Here is a 16,512-nt window from a genome sequence, read left to right on the forward strand (position 1 = left end):
GTGTTGGGGGTTTGATTCCCACTGTGATCACACATGCTAAAACATTTATGCTCTCATGGTATTGTAAGGTGCTTTGCATAAAAGAATGTCCAACAAATATGCATAGTTATGCTTGCCTTTCTGAGAAGCAACTTGTTTCTTGTTCTGTGCTGTCTTAGAACCTGCGTGAAGCTCAGGTGTTCAGCCTTGTGGCGGAGCGCAGGAGGAAGTTCCAGGAGATTATCAACCGCAGCAACACCGAAGCCACCCAGGTTGTCAGGCCCAAGAGCTCCTCAACACGCTGGGTCCCGCCGGGCACGCCCCCCCAGCTGGTCACAGAGATCCTGGAGATCCGAGAGAGCATGCTGTCCCTCCTCATCAAGCTCCACCAGAAGCTGTCAGCCAGGCAGAACTCTCTGTCAGCCTCCTGGCTAGAGGACATGGACACGAGCCGTCACGCCCATGGAGATGGCATCACTGCCATCGAGCGCATCCTCACCAAGGCGGCCACGCGCAGCCGCCAAAGCAAGCGTAGCATCCAGGAGATCTGCGGAAAGGTGTGTCCTCCAGTGCCACCAAAGAAGAACAGTCCCACTGACAAGAAAACCATGGATAAGGAAGAGAGGTACCGTAACAGCATACAGTTTGTATACATAATCACCATCATGCATTTACACATGCACAGTTCCACACAACATATTCCACACAGTTTTATCTAATTGCAGTGGTTGCTAAGTCATTTTGTGTCAGTATAACCTGATGAAATAGGAGTTGTATCACCACACAGTTAAAACAATCTTTTTTAGGGTTATAAATGCTACAACACTTTCATTGGCTGTCAAAATTAACCTGCAGAAACGGTATTTTTGCAGTACTATTCCATAACACTCTTCCTTTAGCTATGGTATCAGTTCATACCATTAAGACTGTTTGAAAAAGCAAGTTGAATCCAGTGGGATTTGGCTTTTCGCCTCACATTCACCCACTATCCCTATTCTCTAGTCTCCCATTTTCCTCCTCTAATGATGATGAAATGGGCTATAACCACTCAATAATGGCCTACTTTTGGGGTTGAGTTGACCCCCAAGACAAAGACAAAGGTAGCATCTCTGCCGTCTGCGTGGACTGTAGCTGTTTCCAAGGCAACTGTTGGGCAGCGATGCAGTCAGAGGCAGTGAGAAGCGAGAAGAGGGGCTGCTGCCCATTCCTCAGGCTGGTTGTCTGCGCCCCTGAAGCCATCGGTGAAAATTACTGAGCTGTGGCACTCCTGTCAGCATTTGTTTATGTCCTCTTATTAGGGACTCAATTTACAGTCAGCCCCGCACCCTGCAAGTTGGGTGGGGGCAGGGGGTGGGGGTGGTCTGCCCACCACATTAGTCTAATAATCAACCCTTCCAACACTCACAATATAACCTTGTTGAAATCAGACGCCTGCTGTGCGTGTAACAGTATCCAGTGCTATATAGACAAATCTCTTGCACACACTATGGATGGCCATGTAGCATTTGTGAGGGAAACATGCCCTGCACAACAGGCATGCTCATTCCCTGGAGACTGTAATGCATCGGAGGAGTGGAAGGGGAGCGGTTAATGCTCTCATGGAGAGGAAGGGGTTGTTAAGAGCTTATTATTGCGAGAAGTGCTTGTTTCCTGAGTATAAAACCACTGTTGTCACTTACCCAGCGAATCTGTTGCCATGGAAATAGGTTAACTCCTTTTAATGAAACTTCATTGGTAGAATCAAAATGATGACATTTGTCATATTTCAGCACTTAACAGTTATTTTAGAGTTGCATACAAACAATTAGTAAATTTGTTTTTGTTTTGTTGTGCACATTGATGCATATTGATAGAATTGCACATCACTCATTGTTCTTTCTTTCAGACGTCAGAGGGCCAGAGAGAGACAGCAGAAGCTGCTTGCTGAATTCGCTTCCAGGCAAAAGAGTTTCATGGAAACAGCCATGGATGTTGGTAAGAAGAGACTGCTAACATGTGGCCCCAGTATAGCCTTTTACAGACTGCAGAGTTGTTTGCTTAGAGTCTTGGAACCTAATAATAGCAGTGGTTCTCCACGGAGGGTTTGGGAAATCCAGGGGGTCACAAGACAGTATTTATTAATTTGATTATTGGGGGGTTATGGAATCTGAATTATTTCTAAAATAAAAATGTGTTATATTGTGATAAATGCTGTTACACACTGTTGGCCTCTTCCATTGACTACTCAATTCAAATGGAGAATGAAAATCATAATTTGGTGTCACAGTTTACCATTCTGGGGATTTACACCTACAACAAGGACTTGAATAGGCAAAGGTTCGCTTTTAAGGGTTGTGAGAACCACTATGATAGCACATGGCTATAGAACTGGGTTTGTTCTGACTTAGTCATGCAAGACCTTGTAAAAGCACTCAAAAGACACAGTTACGCTCATTTGTTTGAAGGACACCTTGCTAGCTTTCTAGCCAGCCCTTGAAGAAAAGAGCCGCTGGCTGAAATAAAGCCATCACTGCTATGCCTTTTTCACTGAGTCAAGGTGACAGTGGGCTGTGGTCTCTGCAGGCCTGTTAGGAGAAATTGAGAGGAGAGTGCTCCTCTGGGGAGGTTGGGAGGGTGGGCGGGTGCTGGCTGAGGGCACATAGGATCAAAGCACTAATAGTGGGCTGGACTCCCAGGGCCCACCCTGACACAGCATGGTTAGTGGATGAATAATGGCTGCTGTGATCAGACGGAGCATTCAGGCAGAGTTGTGTTCCGACCTCTGTGTGCAGACCTCCTGCTGAGCAGCAAGTTTTGTGGCTTTCCCTCAGGCTCACCGCTGCTGGCGTCACATCACCGACACTACTGAGTAGGATTTAACTGGGACAGGGAGATGCATGTTTAAATCACGTGAATGCAACATGGGTTGATTATAGTCATCTTTAAATTTGCCTGTACGGTAGATTTTCCCATTACGTCCTTGAGAAAGTATAACACAGTTGAGGCATTTTTCCTTGAGTCTGCTAACCTACCGCAGGAGTTCCTGCTAACATTGGCACAGTTTTTTAATAGATTAGCTTGTTTTTACATCTTACCAGTATAAAGAACTGCCGTGGGTCTTTTCTTGAACTACATTTATTTCACAGAATGAATCAAATGTCACAGAGGATATAAATATTAGTTTTTGAATTTTAACAAGGACAGTTGGAACATCTGTTCAAACGTTAATCTTTCCGTTGCTTATGGCTTCACTGGCTACTGGCACGGCACGCTGTGGAAAAATAAAACCAAGATAAGGCACTATATCTAAGAATAGACATGTATTGTATTTCAAACTCACATACAGAAAAAAATCCTCATCTCAGTTTTAATTATTGATGCTTAGTAATTACCTTAATACTGAAGCTTGTAGGAATCAAGTACTGTTATTGTTTTTAACAATTGATGCATTTGACTCTTTTTTTGCTGTTTTTGGCTTAATGGTTATTGTGCCTTTAGTTGGATATGTTTAATAGTGTTCTGTGTCACCAATTCTGTGATTAACGTGCGCAGTATTCTTTTAGAGCTGGCAACATTTGAAAATGTGCAAACCTATTACTTGCATAGAATTCATTCTTTGGAGGATTCACACATTTATGTTGTAGGAAGCATAAAGCAGCAGCATATAACGGCAACACTTGTGTCCTTGTGTCTTACCTTTAGTGTGTATGTATGTGTGTGTGTGAGTGTGTGTGTGTATACACGGGTGGCTCTATGTACTCTGATGGCCTGAGGCTAAAGCTGTGGCGTTGACATCTAATGCAAACAGCTTTCATTTCCCCAGGAACACAGTGACCTCTCCTGAGAACATATTCCTCCAAAAAGCAATAAATCAATTTCCAGCACAGCTTGACATTTCTCCACAATATTTACTGTTCAAATTGAACACAGTCCTTAACATTTAAAACTAATTTCACATCAGTAATTAATTTGTAGTGCTATGCCAATCACTCAGATAGGGATAGCAGAGAATGGACTTATATTGTAAGTATTGATATATGGCTGTTACACAGTCCAGTGCTCATGCACTTTCATTGCATCAAAGCACATTGAATAATTTTTATTTCCAGTATGTGTGCTAGGTATGCTGGTGACCTGAAATTAGTGCACTGATTAGTGGCAAGAACTTGATGACTGATAACAGTAATAAATCTTCCTGTTGACAATCTATGCCTCATACGAAGCAAGGCAACCACACATAGGAATTACAGAATAATACCCAAGTCGGAAGCATATTCTTAGATTCGTTATTGATTCAGTGTGAATTAGAAAGGAATAGTGTAGCGTAACTGAGCATGATATTTGTCCCCTGAGTAGGAGCGTGGCTTGCAGTGAGTGACCTCCCTTAATCATGGGTTGTTACCTCAATGTTTAAGCCTGCCTAAAGGAAAGCCTTTCACACCACATTACCTCCCAATGTTTTTGTTTTTCACACACCGCTTGCCGAGCTCATCCCCTCTGGTTGGATGGTTTTCCCTCTTTCCTAGGTGATAGTTTGTTAACACCAACAGATCATAGAGTAGAAAATCGAATCACAATTTATCTCATCTTTATTCAATTTTTTTTTTGTATTTGTTTGTTTAGGCTGTTGCAGTGTATCCCCTGGTTATGATAACATTTTTTTTATCAATTCTGTTTGTATTATTTTATGTGGAAGTGTTTGAAAGGAAGCTTTTGCAACCTCACATTTGGTGTTTTTTGTGACAGAATCCCCAGATGCTGAGGCGGCCATGGACCTAGGAGCGTCTGAGGTGATGGAGTCTGAAGTTCTTTACGACTGCGTGATCTGTGGCCAGAGCGGACCTTCCACCGAGGACAGACCCACTGGCCTGGTGGTTCTCCTCCAGGCATCCTCAGGTACTGCATTACCCAGCGTCCCCCCTCCATTTTCAGACATGCCTAAATTAATGGCCTATACAGGACCACTTTGTTTCATCACTGTCTTGATTTGTAGTACAATTTAAACAACCTGCAAATGCAATTGCAGCGTGGAGGGGTCAAATTAACAGGAGGTGTATTTCACAGACATGAGATTCTACTCCCCTATCACCAGCCTTGCCTGTTAAACCAAACAGTTATTCATGGCAGCTTGGATCCACCATATTGGAAATCTCATTTTAATAGGCAGGTTAGCTGTTGTTTTAATTGGCTCATTTATCATTCATGTTGATCCCTGCTTGCTTGTACATACTGCCTACTGCTGTTAAGAAGTAATTTCTATGTCATTTTTGTGGACAGAGGAGGATCACTCACTGTCGTGAAAATAAATGGCATGTTTGATTAGTAATTAGTCACGTTGTAATGCGGTTCTGAACACTCTGCCCTCAAGGTCAAAGGAACATCTTACATGATCTACCACCACTTATTTTTATAGAACCGCAACCAGACAACAATGTAAACACCACACATGAATTATTTTGTTGGGTCCATAATACCATACGATTATATTGTCCTCTTTGGTGGCCAGAAACTATCATCATTTAAAGCAGGACATTCTTCCAGTGTGATTTCACTGCCACTGATTGCAGAGATTATGTGCTGGAAATTAGCTGTCACTGGCTGTGTCTGATTTATCAGTCATTATTTTGCATTGGGGTGTGAAAAGCGTAAACATCTGTGTTATTGACGTGGCATATGTTCTCTCGCCACAATCACAGTCCTTGACTGTTTAATGTAAATATTATAGACAGCCATAAACAGTGAATCTGAAATATTCATTACATTGAGTTAGAGTAGAGTCATTGTCACTGACTGCTGAGTGCCGCTGGTTTGTGCTGTGATTGTCTTTCAGTGCTGGGGCACCGCTGCAAAAGCGAAGAGGCTAAGAAGCTGCCGACAAGTGATGAGGAGCACATCTACCCTGTGGACACGTGCGGCGTGGCTCATGATGTCAGGCTCACCCTCATGCAACGCTTCTTCAAAGATGTAGGTGTCTGCTGAAAACATAGCCAGCTTTGGATGGGAGAGAGCATGGCTGAAAGCAAAAAGAGCACCAATAGGGATTGAATTTATTTTAATGTAAAACAACAGCTTCAGCAAATTTAATATCCATTATTCTCTTTGTGGGTTTTCATTGGTATGATATTTGTAGGCCAGCTGATGGCTGCATCACTTTTAACACACAACATTGTGTGACAAACGCTGTTGTACAAACACATAACACACCAATGGGTAGGGGCCCCAAGTAAAAAATCACTCTACTTCTTAAATAATTTTGGTTGCCATACCTAGACTTCAGTAATACATTACAACCCAGTCCACTACACTAATCTTCCAACAGATCAACTTCAAACCAACAATAATTATACTTGATTGGCTGGACATTCACTCATGGAATCTAGTGGTCAGTGACAAAATGGCAGGTAAATGTACAGACAAATTAACAATGGAGTGACTTCGGAACAAGAATGTGAAAGTCCTTGAGTGGCCCAGCCAAAGTCCAGACTTGAATCCCATTGACAATCTGTAGAATGACTTGAAGATAGCCGTTCAGATGCTCCTTATCCAACTTCACTGAGCTTGAGTAAATAAGCAAGTAAGAGTGGGAGAATACCAAAATCCAGATGTGCCAAGCTGATGCAGTTGTATCCAAGAAAATATTCAATAAATTAACAAACAATTCTCAAACACGTTTTTACTTTGTCATTATACGGTATCTTGTGTAGATTCTTGATAAAAAAATATAATTTCAGTGTAATTTATTTTGAATTCAGGCTACAACACGACAAAATGTGGAAAAAGTCAAGGAAGTTGAATACTTTATGAAGGCACTGTATATGGTAGGGATATTAATATGCCCTTAATCTTCATGCTGTGTTCTCTTGTGAATTTTGCAGAGTTCTTGTCTGCAGTCTGTGTCAATAGGCTGGGATGGGGGTGTCTACGTCCAGACCTGTGGACACACCTTACATATAGATTGCCACAAGTCTTACATGGAATCTCTGAGGGTAAGAAAAAGCTTGACCCCATGTCTATTGCAATATCACGGTATGCTGCCATGTAAGTAGGCCTGTTGTTAACTAATAACGTGCTGTCCTGCTTACTGTAAATTCAAAGTTCAGCGACTGTCACCTGTTTCAAAGTTTTGAATCCAGATCACATGGGTCATGTTGAAGGTGATCCTGCTCTATTTGCTTTTGTTTCTTGCGTTGATCTGATGTGTGGTCTGTTTTTTCCAGAATGACCAGGTCCTGCAGGGCTTCTCTGTTGACAAGGGTGAATTCACCTGCCCACTGTGTCGACAGTTTGCCAACAGTGTCCTTCCCTGTCGCCCTGGGCGGGGCACGGAGGCTGGTGCCTGGCACACGCCCACTAACAAGAAGACGTGTGTGCTGGTAAAGGAGGTAGAAGATCTACAGGAGCAATTGGGCCTTTTCCCAGTAAGTTTCACCACAAGGCCAGGAGTTCATTGTTACTAACACCCTGTATGTCTCCATACCTGTCCTGAAACACTGTCAGCTCACTATTGGCTGATAACAGAGACAAACATTATAATTATTACAATATTATAGTAGGGAATATTGACTTGCGATGTAAACGGCAACAGGGTGGTGGTGTGGTTAGAGAGACCATGCTTTGACCGGAGAACTCTGGTTCAAATCCCCTGGGTCAGCAAGCACCTGCCCTGCTGAAGTGTCCTTGAGTAAGAGACTGAATCTCTACCAGATCCAGGGGTGCTGTTCTGTAACTGACCCTGTGCTGAGGGTGGGCGATATGGACAAAATATCATATCACAATATCTACAGATACCATCATGATTCGCAATATGCATCAGGATATTTTTCATTTTGCTTTTCTGTGGCTAGGTTGCAAATTACTGAAAGGTACAACCCAAATGGTAACAGTACAGTACTCGGTTGCAGCCTTAACTCCATTTGCAGCGTTTATTAAACACAAGTAAAAGATTAACTTAATCTTCAGTTAACCATCAGTCAAAGTAGGTTTTCAGACCCATTATAATGAATTGTAGTTTGAAATGTTAAACAAGGACTCCAGTTTCCAGTCATGAATTAAAGGAATATAAAGACTCAAATAGTGCTATGAAATGGGAACAGACCTTAAATTAATAAAAGTTGGCCTACTGTTTTTTTTCATGCTCTTCTTCTCATATGGAGTGCTTCTCTTGAATACTTGGCTAGCAGTGTCTTATGCAGCCTTCAAGTCCTTGTAGGCTCCCACTTCTGAGTTCGGAAATCTGTTGCACATTCAGGTGCTTAATAACAGTAAATCATAACAAATGCGCTTTTTTGTGGGTGTTGTGTTATTTTAGAAATCAAGTGGCACAGAGCCACTTTGTGTTGCAGCAGCAGAATGAAGAGCAGAAAAGGTGCATTTCGTAATTGATATTTTTAATTAAGTAATTTAAAACAAAAATTCATGACAACTAAAACAGTGAAAGCAGAAACATAATACTTATACATACATATACTGTGTACAAAACGTATTTACGTATAAAGCCAAACAATAACATATTGAATAATAAAATGCATCACTTTTACCATTTATCATCAAAAATTCCCACTATTCCAGTCATTTTTTGTAGGGTCGTTGATGTGCACTCAGCTTGTACTTATGATGTTTCCAACATCACTTTAAGGCAGAACAAGTCTGTCCCTGTGGGTGTTTGAAACGATGCACTCGAGTGCAGCGTTGAGCCAAGAAAACTGAAGCTTTCAGTTCAGTAGGAAAGCTACGCAATGATTTAGGTGAAAAGTTGGTTGAAATGAAAACAGCTATAGTGAAAGTTATGAATGGAAATTATGTGGATTGTATGTTACTATAATATATCACAACGTCCACAAACTCCTTGTGAAAGCACATGCGCTTTAAACTGCCTATGAAGGGGGAGGAGTGAAAAGAGATTTTTCCTAGGAGCATCAGTAGTAAGTTTCATGATTACCTGTCCTCTAAACACACTGCTTCACCTCACTAGTAGCTAACAACAAAGAGACAGTGATTATGATTACCAGAAATGTTTGACTCCAAACTGTGTGGAATACTGACTTTTGTTGTAAATACTTGCCACTTAACATTTTGTCACAATTTGCCATCACAAGAAGATTGTGGACGTTACTCTAATTCAGCCTAATTTTGCTATTTAACCCATCTTCTCATGCCAACTTTTATAATGTAGATATATCTTGCCTTCTTTTTTTTTTTCCTTTTAGCTTAAGTCAAGTTAGCATCCTCAAGCTCATACTAGAAAGGCATTTTGACTTCATTGTATTCTTTCTTTTTTTTTTTTTTTTTTTTTTTTTCAGACGGAGTCCAACTTGAGTAAAGAGATGGAGCTGGTTATCAAGGACATCAAGAACACCACCCAGAAGAAATACATGGACTATGGAAAGAACCCTGGCTCCCCTGATAATGATTTCCTCTTCATGTATTCTGTGGCAAGGTGAGAGCAGAGTCGCAGGGTGGAGGGTGGGACTCTCATAAACCCCTCCTTAGCAATGGTTATGCAAATCCTACATTCCCATGTAATTCACATAGATATAACCTCTTATTCTCAGAGGTGAGAACAAGACAGATAATCAGTTGGGTGTGGTTGTATGTTGTCAGGGAATCTCTGACTACATTTTGTAATGTGGAACTGGAGTAAAAAAGATAACTTGATTCACATAATAAAGATCCAGGTGCATGCATACGGGACTCTTGGATCGGTGTCCTCCTGCCCCCTCCCACAATGCAGTGCACACCCATTGTTTGCAACCTGAAAGGACTGAATGGTGACCTTTGGATGCTTTGCATTGTGAGACAATCAGTCACATAAAAACCAGGATGCTGCCATCTTTACGCACCTGGTCCTATCATTTGATGGATTCCTTTCCTCTGTCCTAGTCCCCTTTTAGGCTTTAAGAAAAAGCTACACAGAGCCTTTACCCTAAAGGTGTGTGTTTGTGTGTGAGTCCTGAGGTATGAGCAATGACATGGTCATAGTGGGTTATCTCTCAGTGAGTCTCTGTGGCTACTGACCTCTACGTCTACATTCCTTGGACAGGGAGGTCCTCTAACTGCACCACCACACGCATGCACACACACACCATTGACTTTTGTGGCCGGTGGACTAAACGCTTGTCTGCTCTTCTGTCTGCCTCTTAATGCCAGCTCCTCACCTTGAATAACAATGACTGTCCACACAGGAAGCGAGTACTGTCCTCTCTCCAGAATTGTAGTCTTATTTTGTTAGTTTTTTACTTGTGTAGGGCCCCCTGAAAAGGAATTGAAATTCAATACTGCAGATGTTGCACAGTCTTTGTACCTGCACCAAATATATGGATTGCTTGGCATTTTCTGAAAGTTGTTCAGGGAGCTGTGAAGGTTTACTTGATTGGCTTTATTCATACCTCTGATTATACTGCTATATTGGATCCAGAGGTGTTGCTAGAATAATGTTCTTTCAAAGCAGCACTAGCAGCTTTGTCAATTTAGGCTGCAGTAAAATGGTATTGACTCTTGCTCCTCCATCTTCACTGAGTCCTTTAGGTCTGACTGAGTATGGATTTATTGCACCCTCACTGACTGAATTTTAGGACCACTTTTCTTCAGAGTGGTCACTCTCAAGCTTGCTTAGTCACACTTGCAATTCTGCAGATTGCCCATTCACAGGTATTTAGAGTTCTGCAGTACCTTGAATTATATGGTCTCTCGTGGTGTGAATACAGTTGACTGCTGTCAATTTTATTTTCTTTATTCCCGATATGTAAGTGATGGGAAACAGGTTGATGAATGGCTGCAAATTTAAGGGAATTTGTATTATCTCAGCAGACCGGTCACAGGTCAAAGAGATGACTGGCTTGCACTTCACCTTGGGGTCTTTAACTCTTTACCCCTCCCATTCCAAAAACTCTGCCCTTCCTAGACCTCACCCCTCCAGACCTTTTGCCCACCCAATGCTGTGGTTCCCTCAACCCTGCACAGAGAGATCCCCTGAGTGTGTCTGGGTGCCTGTTGGCTCTCTGAAGTTCAATGAACAGCGCAAATTGCCTGAGGAGTGGAAAATTCCTCTGTCACAGGGGCGCTCTTATCAGCAGAAGCCAGATGGAGCTTCACCGTGGCTGCATTATCTATGTGAAATTGCTTTTTCTCCCAGGAAACCCAAGGATTTGCCCCCACCTCCTTGGCCCATAGTAAGAAATGGCCAGTGGCGGGATGAAAACAGGCCCAGCTCAGTCTTATTTTAGTAATGCCTATCTGTTTTTACCATCTATGTACTTTGTTAAAGGTATTTTTCACTGTTTTGGGTAAAGGGAATTGAAATTCAGGAGTGAAATGTCTTTGGATATGCATGGGAAATGCACATTGGGGATTATGCATGCAGACTGTGGATGGAACAGCTTTTATGCTAATGGTCCGGCTTGTGCAAAATCAGTCTCAGAAAGCTGTCATTTATTTGATACGGAATTGCTGCTGTAAAACAGGCGCATTTAACGGCAAATGGCTTGACTAGGCAACATCTTTCATCTTCCTAATAAAACTGGTGAAAAGAGGCAGCATACCTAACCAAAAGCTGAATCTGATGATACTCTACCATTTTTTTTTTTTGTTGTTGCTGTTATTGTTTTTTTTTTTCCCCTTACACTATTTTAGTTTGTGATGCATGTCTTTAAGGGGTGAAATATGCACCCAATAGACTTATGCTACCTACTAATAGTCATGGCTGTGTCTCCTTAGGACCAACCTGGAGTTGGAGCTTGTGCACCGGGGAGGAAACCTGTGTTCTGGAGGGGCCAGTGCAGCGGCCAAACGCTCCTGTCTCAGTGAGTAGTTACTCCTGTACCCACTCATTTCTTATGTCATTTATAAATTATCTTCTAAATACAATCAAATAAAATGTTCATGCCCACTAACCTACAATGTGTGTGTATGTTTATGTGTCAGGTGGACTGTGAATGCCCTTGTCCTCAGCAAATTGGGTATGGCCTGATATTAACACATCAATGGGATGGTTCAACAAACGAGTTCTTAGACCCAATTACTTCGATCATCAAAAATTGCTTCCATGTTGGCCACAAATTAAAAATTAGGCTCAAATGTTAATTAGTTAGCTAGCCCTTTAACTTATAGAATGTAGACATTAAATTGTGGTATCATGTTTTTAGATTACATTATAGGCATTTAGCAGACACTCCTGTACTGTTGATGAAGCAACCAGTGGTGACTGCAAGGGTCAAATAATAGCAACAATAGAAGAGACAGTCAGTAGACAAGTGACATTTCCTTTTTCCTTAGAATATTCATGTATGTTTTCAAAATTGATTAGTATAAGAACCATGATGATTTAGTTATTATGATGTTATGTCTGTTGTATTCTGCCGTTTAAACTGGTGATTACGGTGACTTGTGGTTTATTGCAGGTGGCAGGACGTCATGTCCCACCGGCCCCTGTGTAATGAAGTGTCTGAGTTGAGATCAAAGCCGTTGGTCCATGTTACTGTTGAACCATTTGTTTAAAAAAAAGAAAAGAAAAGGTCGATTAGCAATGGCAGGCAAGGAGAGATGCTATCCCAGGTGAGCTGTTGGGAGCTCGAGCAGTCAGGGTAAATGAAGCAGACAAATGGGTCAAGTGCTGTTTTCGTTGATTGTGTGGCAACTGGCAAGGGCATGCGTCTGGGGGAGGATGAAAACTGTGATCTTGATGTACGGAGCTGTTACTGCGCCAGGCCACTGTGGCAAGGCAAAGGCTTGATAATGGTACATGGACCTCTATTATTATTATTATTATTCTAAATTGTCAGTAGTTGACTCTTGCTTTTAATCCCCTTCACCTATATGTCCATAAAAATGTGCAGTTTTCTTGTAATGAGTGCAATGTTGAAATGAAACATGTGTTTGACTAGTGACGGTTTAGTTGACAGTCACATTGCCCAGCCACTATCAGCACACCTCATATTGATTACTGACCAAAATCTTCAAATTCATTCAATTATGTAAGATCTGTGGAAAAGGCATTTTGAAGTGTAAAATGTGTAAAAAGTGGAACCCTGATCAGAGTTCAGTTTGTAATAAGGAGCACAAGCCATTTTCTCTTTGTTTAATTAGTCTGTTAAGTGGTGATAAATTCAAAGTGGTGGCTGCTGGCTGCTGCAGTGAAATGGCCTGTCATCCTTGAGTGGCTGAGAAGAGATTTCACACTGGAGGTATGCCATTTTCTGAGCTACATTAACTGTGTAGCCGTGCTGACGGCCAAATTTACTCAGTTGCAGTACATTAGTGTTCGCTCTTCTTTGGGAATGGGATATGGAGGAAAACGGCAGACGTGCTAACTATGAGAGCCCAGGGAGTTCCTAAGCCTATATCCCAGTAGGCATTTCTTCTGTTTAACTGATGAGGACGCCATGGACCACAGAGGGGAGCTGCCTGGCAATCCCTTAAAATAGGCTACATCAGCTCCTTCAAATAGAATGTCTTTGGTTTATTCAGCACCAAATACTTGAATTAGTCTAAGAGGCTGTGTTGCTTCAGCCCCACAGTGTGTTTGAAGGCAAATCACGTTGACCTTACAGTCGTGCAGAATCAATTGGTGACGAGAGTGTCGGCCAGCTTCAGTAAATCTCAATCGTTTTTGTTTGAGTGGCTGATAGATTATTTTACATGTAGAATGCCCATTGCATGCCAGTAATCCCCGGGGAAAAGGCAGCTAATCAGTAGAGAATTGTGTCTTATTGTGTTGAGAGGTAGAGTTTAATTGCTTTTTGGGTTCAACTGTTGGAGCTTTCTTTGACCCTTGGGTGTGTATTGGAGAGCAGCGCTAGCAGCAAACTAGAGGTACATAAAGCTCTACAGTGAAGTAAGTGACGGGATTTTGAACACAATCAATCGTCATGGCAAAAACTAGGAAACTAACCGTAATTATCCTTTAATACAGACTCTGATTTCCTGTCTTGAGTAGACTGTTAAATGTGTTTTCAATATTAAACTTTAGTGTTAATAAGTGTAGGTTGATGGTATATGGTATATATGTATATGACTATAGCAGTTCTTTACCAGGTTCTTTAATCAGGATGATCTGTACCTCAGACAGTGTTTTCGGAAAAATATGTGTCTATTGAATGAAGATGTTGGTAATCTAGGAATCTCAAAGGTCACACAGTGTTACAAATCTATAATCAGAGCAATGACAAGACCAGAGCTAAAGGATCATCATTAGTCGCATCATCGAAAGCAGAGGAAATAGATCAATATCTGAAGCCAAACTGAGGGCCTCCTAAGTATGGGGGAACAGCAGACTGCTGTCCGCCTGAAAAAAGAGCTTTTAGCTGGAATCATGACTGCTTGCCTGGTTTCCTACTAGACTGAAGGCCATTGGCTGGTGTTGGGCTACAGAGTGGCGCTCCGTGGCGTTGACTCATCATCTCCCAGTGGAGGAATGCTAACCCTTTCTGACACAGGGACTGGTACAGAGTCAGACACTGTGCTTTCCCCATGCTGTTTCTGTCTTCACCTGTGGAGGGCAGTGTTGGTCTAGGTATTGACAGTTCACAAATGTCAATATTGCAGAGCTGGTTATATGAAGTATTTTGCTGCATTACAGCATCATAAATCCCTGGAAAACAAAATCAAATAGGATTAGTGTTGCTCGTTGGTCGTCTGTAAGTGTTGCCCAAAGCAGGCTTAGGTTATACAGAAGGTTGTTGTGTGCACCTAGAGATGATACTAAATGGAACTGATTGATTTAGTGGAATTAGTTTCAAACATGGTTCATATGTGCTGTGAATCTATTGCTCTTATGCTAGTTTCAAACTCTGGCTTTAATAGGTGCTAACTTGGATTTAGGTCATAATGAGGAAAAAGTAGGTTAATTTGTTTCTGGACTAATGAGATAAAGAGAAGGACACTTCTCCAGTTGGGGATACATTACTTAACATATTGTGCCCTTTTTAAAGGAATAGACCTTTCTCTCACTGCTTTTCTTCCAAAATCCCTGCTTAGGTCACAAGGTTGTTTCTGTGCTGCCTCTTACCCATGTTGAGGTTAGCTGTGATGTTGTACACTTTGGTACTTCTAACAGGTTTGCTTGTGACAAAGAGTCTATATGGGCTCTGAAGCGTCTTGCTATCAAAAGCCAGTGTATACACCAGAGATTGTGGAGGGGTCTCTCTTCATGTTCCATTAGTTCCACAGTGAACAGGTGTGACCTGACCAAAGAGCTGCCTGGAGCTATTGAGCACTACCATGTATCCATCTGGTCTGGCCTGGTTTTATCCCAGCCAAACCATTAGCCTGCACTCAGTGCAGTCAGTTCAAGTCAACTGCTTTCATCATTTGATCCACACTGATAGCTGGCCGGGTGTGGCAATAGGCACTGAGGTGAACAATTACAGAACTGGTTTTGTTCCTGTCAGCGCTGTGATTTCTCTCTGACATTACACTGATGTGTGGGTTTTGGGGTTTTTTTTTGCCTTGCAGATCAGCTGTTCCATGTGCTGGCCATGCACATGCGTCTGTACAGCATTGATTCAGCCTACAACCCCTGGACTAGGCTGACTCAGGTTTCACAAAGCAGAGAGGCAGAGTGAGTGACTTTCTTCTTCAAGCACATCTTCCTTTAGGAAATCTATTTATACGTTTTGCCTCGTACCTCACAGATTCACCATAGACACTGCTTACCCTAATGCTACCCCTCGCTTACACACAAGAACGTAATCAAAGCGCCACTTTGCCCTCTCTCTAAACACCACCATTTCCTCCTGCCCCCAACAGCTTTTCCTCCACACAAAGAGGAGCTAAAAACAGAAAAGGGACCATGTGTGGTTGCCATAGATACCAATAATTGCCGCATCTGGCAAATTACCGGGCACTCCACAGAGAGTGAAACGACCCTGTCAAAATCACTGTACTGAGAACAACTGCACCACACCAACACCATACCAGCACTGCTGCAGCACAGCATCTCAACCTTCAGCTGTCCACCCAGCTTCAACAGAAACCCGTATTTAACAAAAGGCATAGTTTCTACCACATTGTCTTTTTCCATGTCTTAAATTACTAGGTCAAAACATGCCTTTCTATCCTTAATAGAGTTTGGTTGTCAGGATTCACAGTCGAAACAGCTGTAAAAATCCCACTCGCAGCACTTAGCAATATAAGATGAGCTTCAACAACCATTCCTCCCTGTTAGTGTTGGAAGACAGCTTTTACACCTGTTACTATTAAAGTGCTCACAACCATACAGTATTCTCAGTGGAGCCATTTGGTGTTTAAAAATACCTTGTTAGGGATTCGGGAGGCAGCACTGTCATTGACACCCCTAGGCGGTCAACCTGAACTAGCCTATTTAAATAGGACAGAGAGAGATGTTTTTGCATAGACGCTTTTTTGCTCTTACCCAGATATTCTTTTTTTTATTGAGTAAACTTTAGAGGTTTGTAGGCCTGTTCATTATGATTTGACATAACTATATTGATGTTATTCAGAAGTAGCTGCATTTATTCCGTTTTTACTGTATGTCACTGTGTATACTGTATGCAGTGGTTTTACCAGAAAGTCAATAATACCGTCCTGTAAGGCTTTTCT

General features: G+C 42.0%; 1 protein-coding gene across 2 annotated transcripts in view; it reads left to right on the plus strand.

Moving 5' to 3' along the window:
- Positions 1-16,512, plus strand: part of ubr3 (ubiquitin protein ligase E3 component n-recognin 3) — a 42,182-nt gene that overhangs the window by 16,107 nt on the left and 9,563 nt on the right. For both annotated transcript variants that reach the window (XM_078286050.1, XM_078286051.1), the window contains 9 exons: positions 159-604; positions 1,865-1,953; positions 4,705-4,854; positions 5,789-5,922; positions 6,834-6,944; positions 7,176-7,376; positions 9,258-9,394; positions 11,671-11,756; positions 15,406-15,511. In XM_078286050.1, coding sequence (XP_078142176.1) covers positions 159-604; positions 1,865-1,953; positions 4,705-4,854; positions 5,789-5,922; positions 6,834-6,944; positions 7,176-7,376; positions 9,258-9,394; positions 11,671-11,756; positions 15,406-15,511 — 1,460 coding nt within the window. The remainder of the gene's footprint in view (positions 1-158; positions 605-1,864; positions 1,954-4,704; positions 4,855-5,788; positions 5,923-6,833; positions 6,945-7,175; positions 7,377-9,257; positions 9,395-11,670; positions 11,757-15,405; positions 15,512-16,512) is intronic.

The sequence above is a fragment of the Centroberyx gerrardi genome, chromosome 10 (assembly GCF_048128805.1).
Source record: "Centroberyx gerrardi isolate f3 chromosome 10, fCenGer3.hap1.cur.20231027, whole genome shotgun sequence".
NCBI lineage: Eukaryota > Metazoa > Chordata > Actinopteri > Beryciformes > Berycidae > Centroberyx > Centroberyx gerrardi.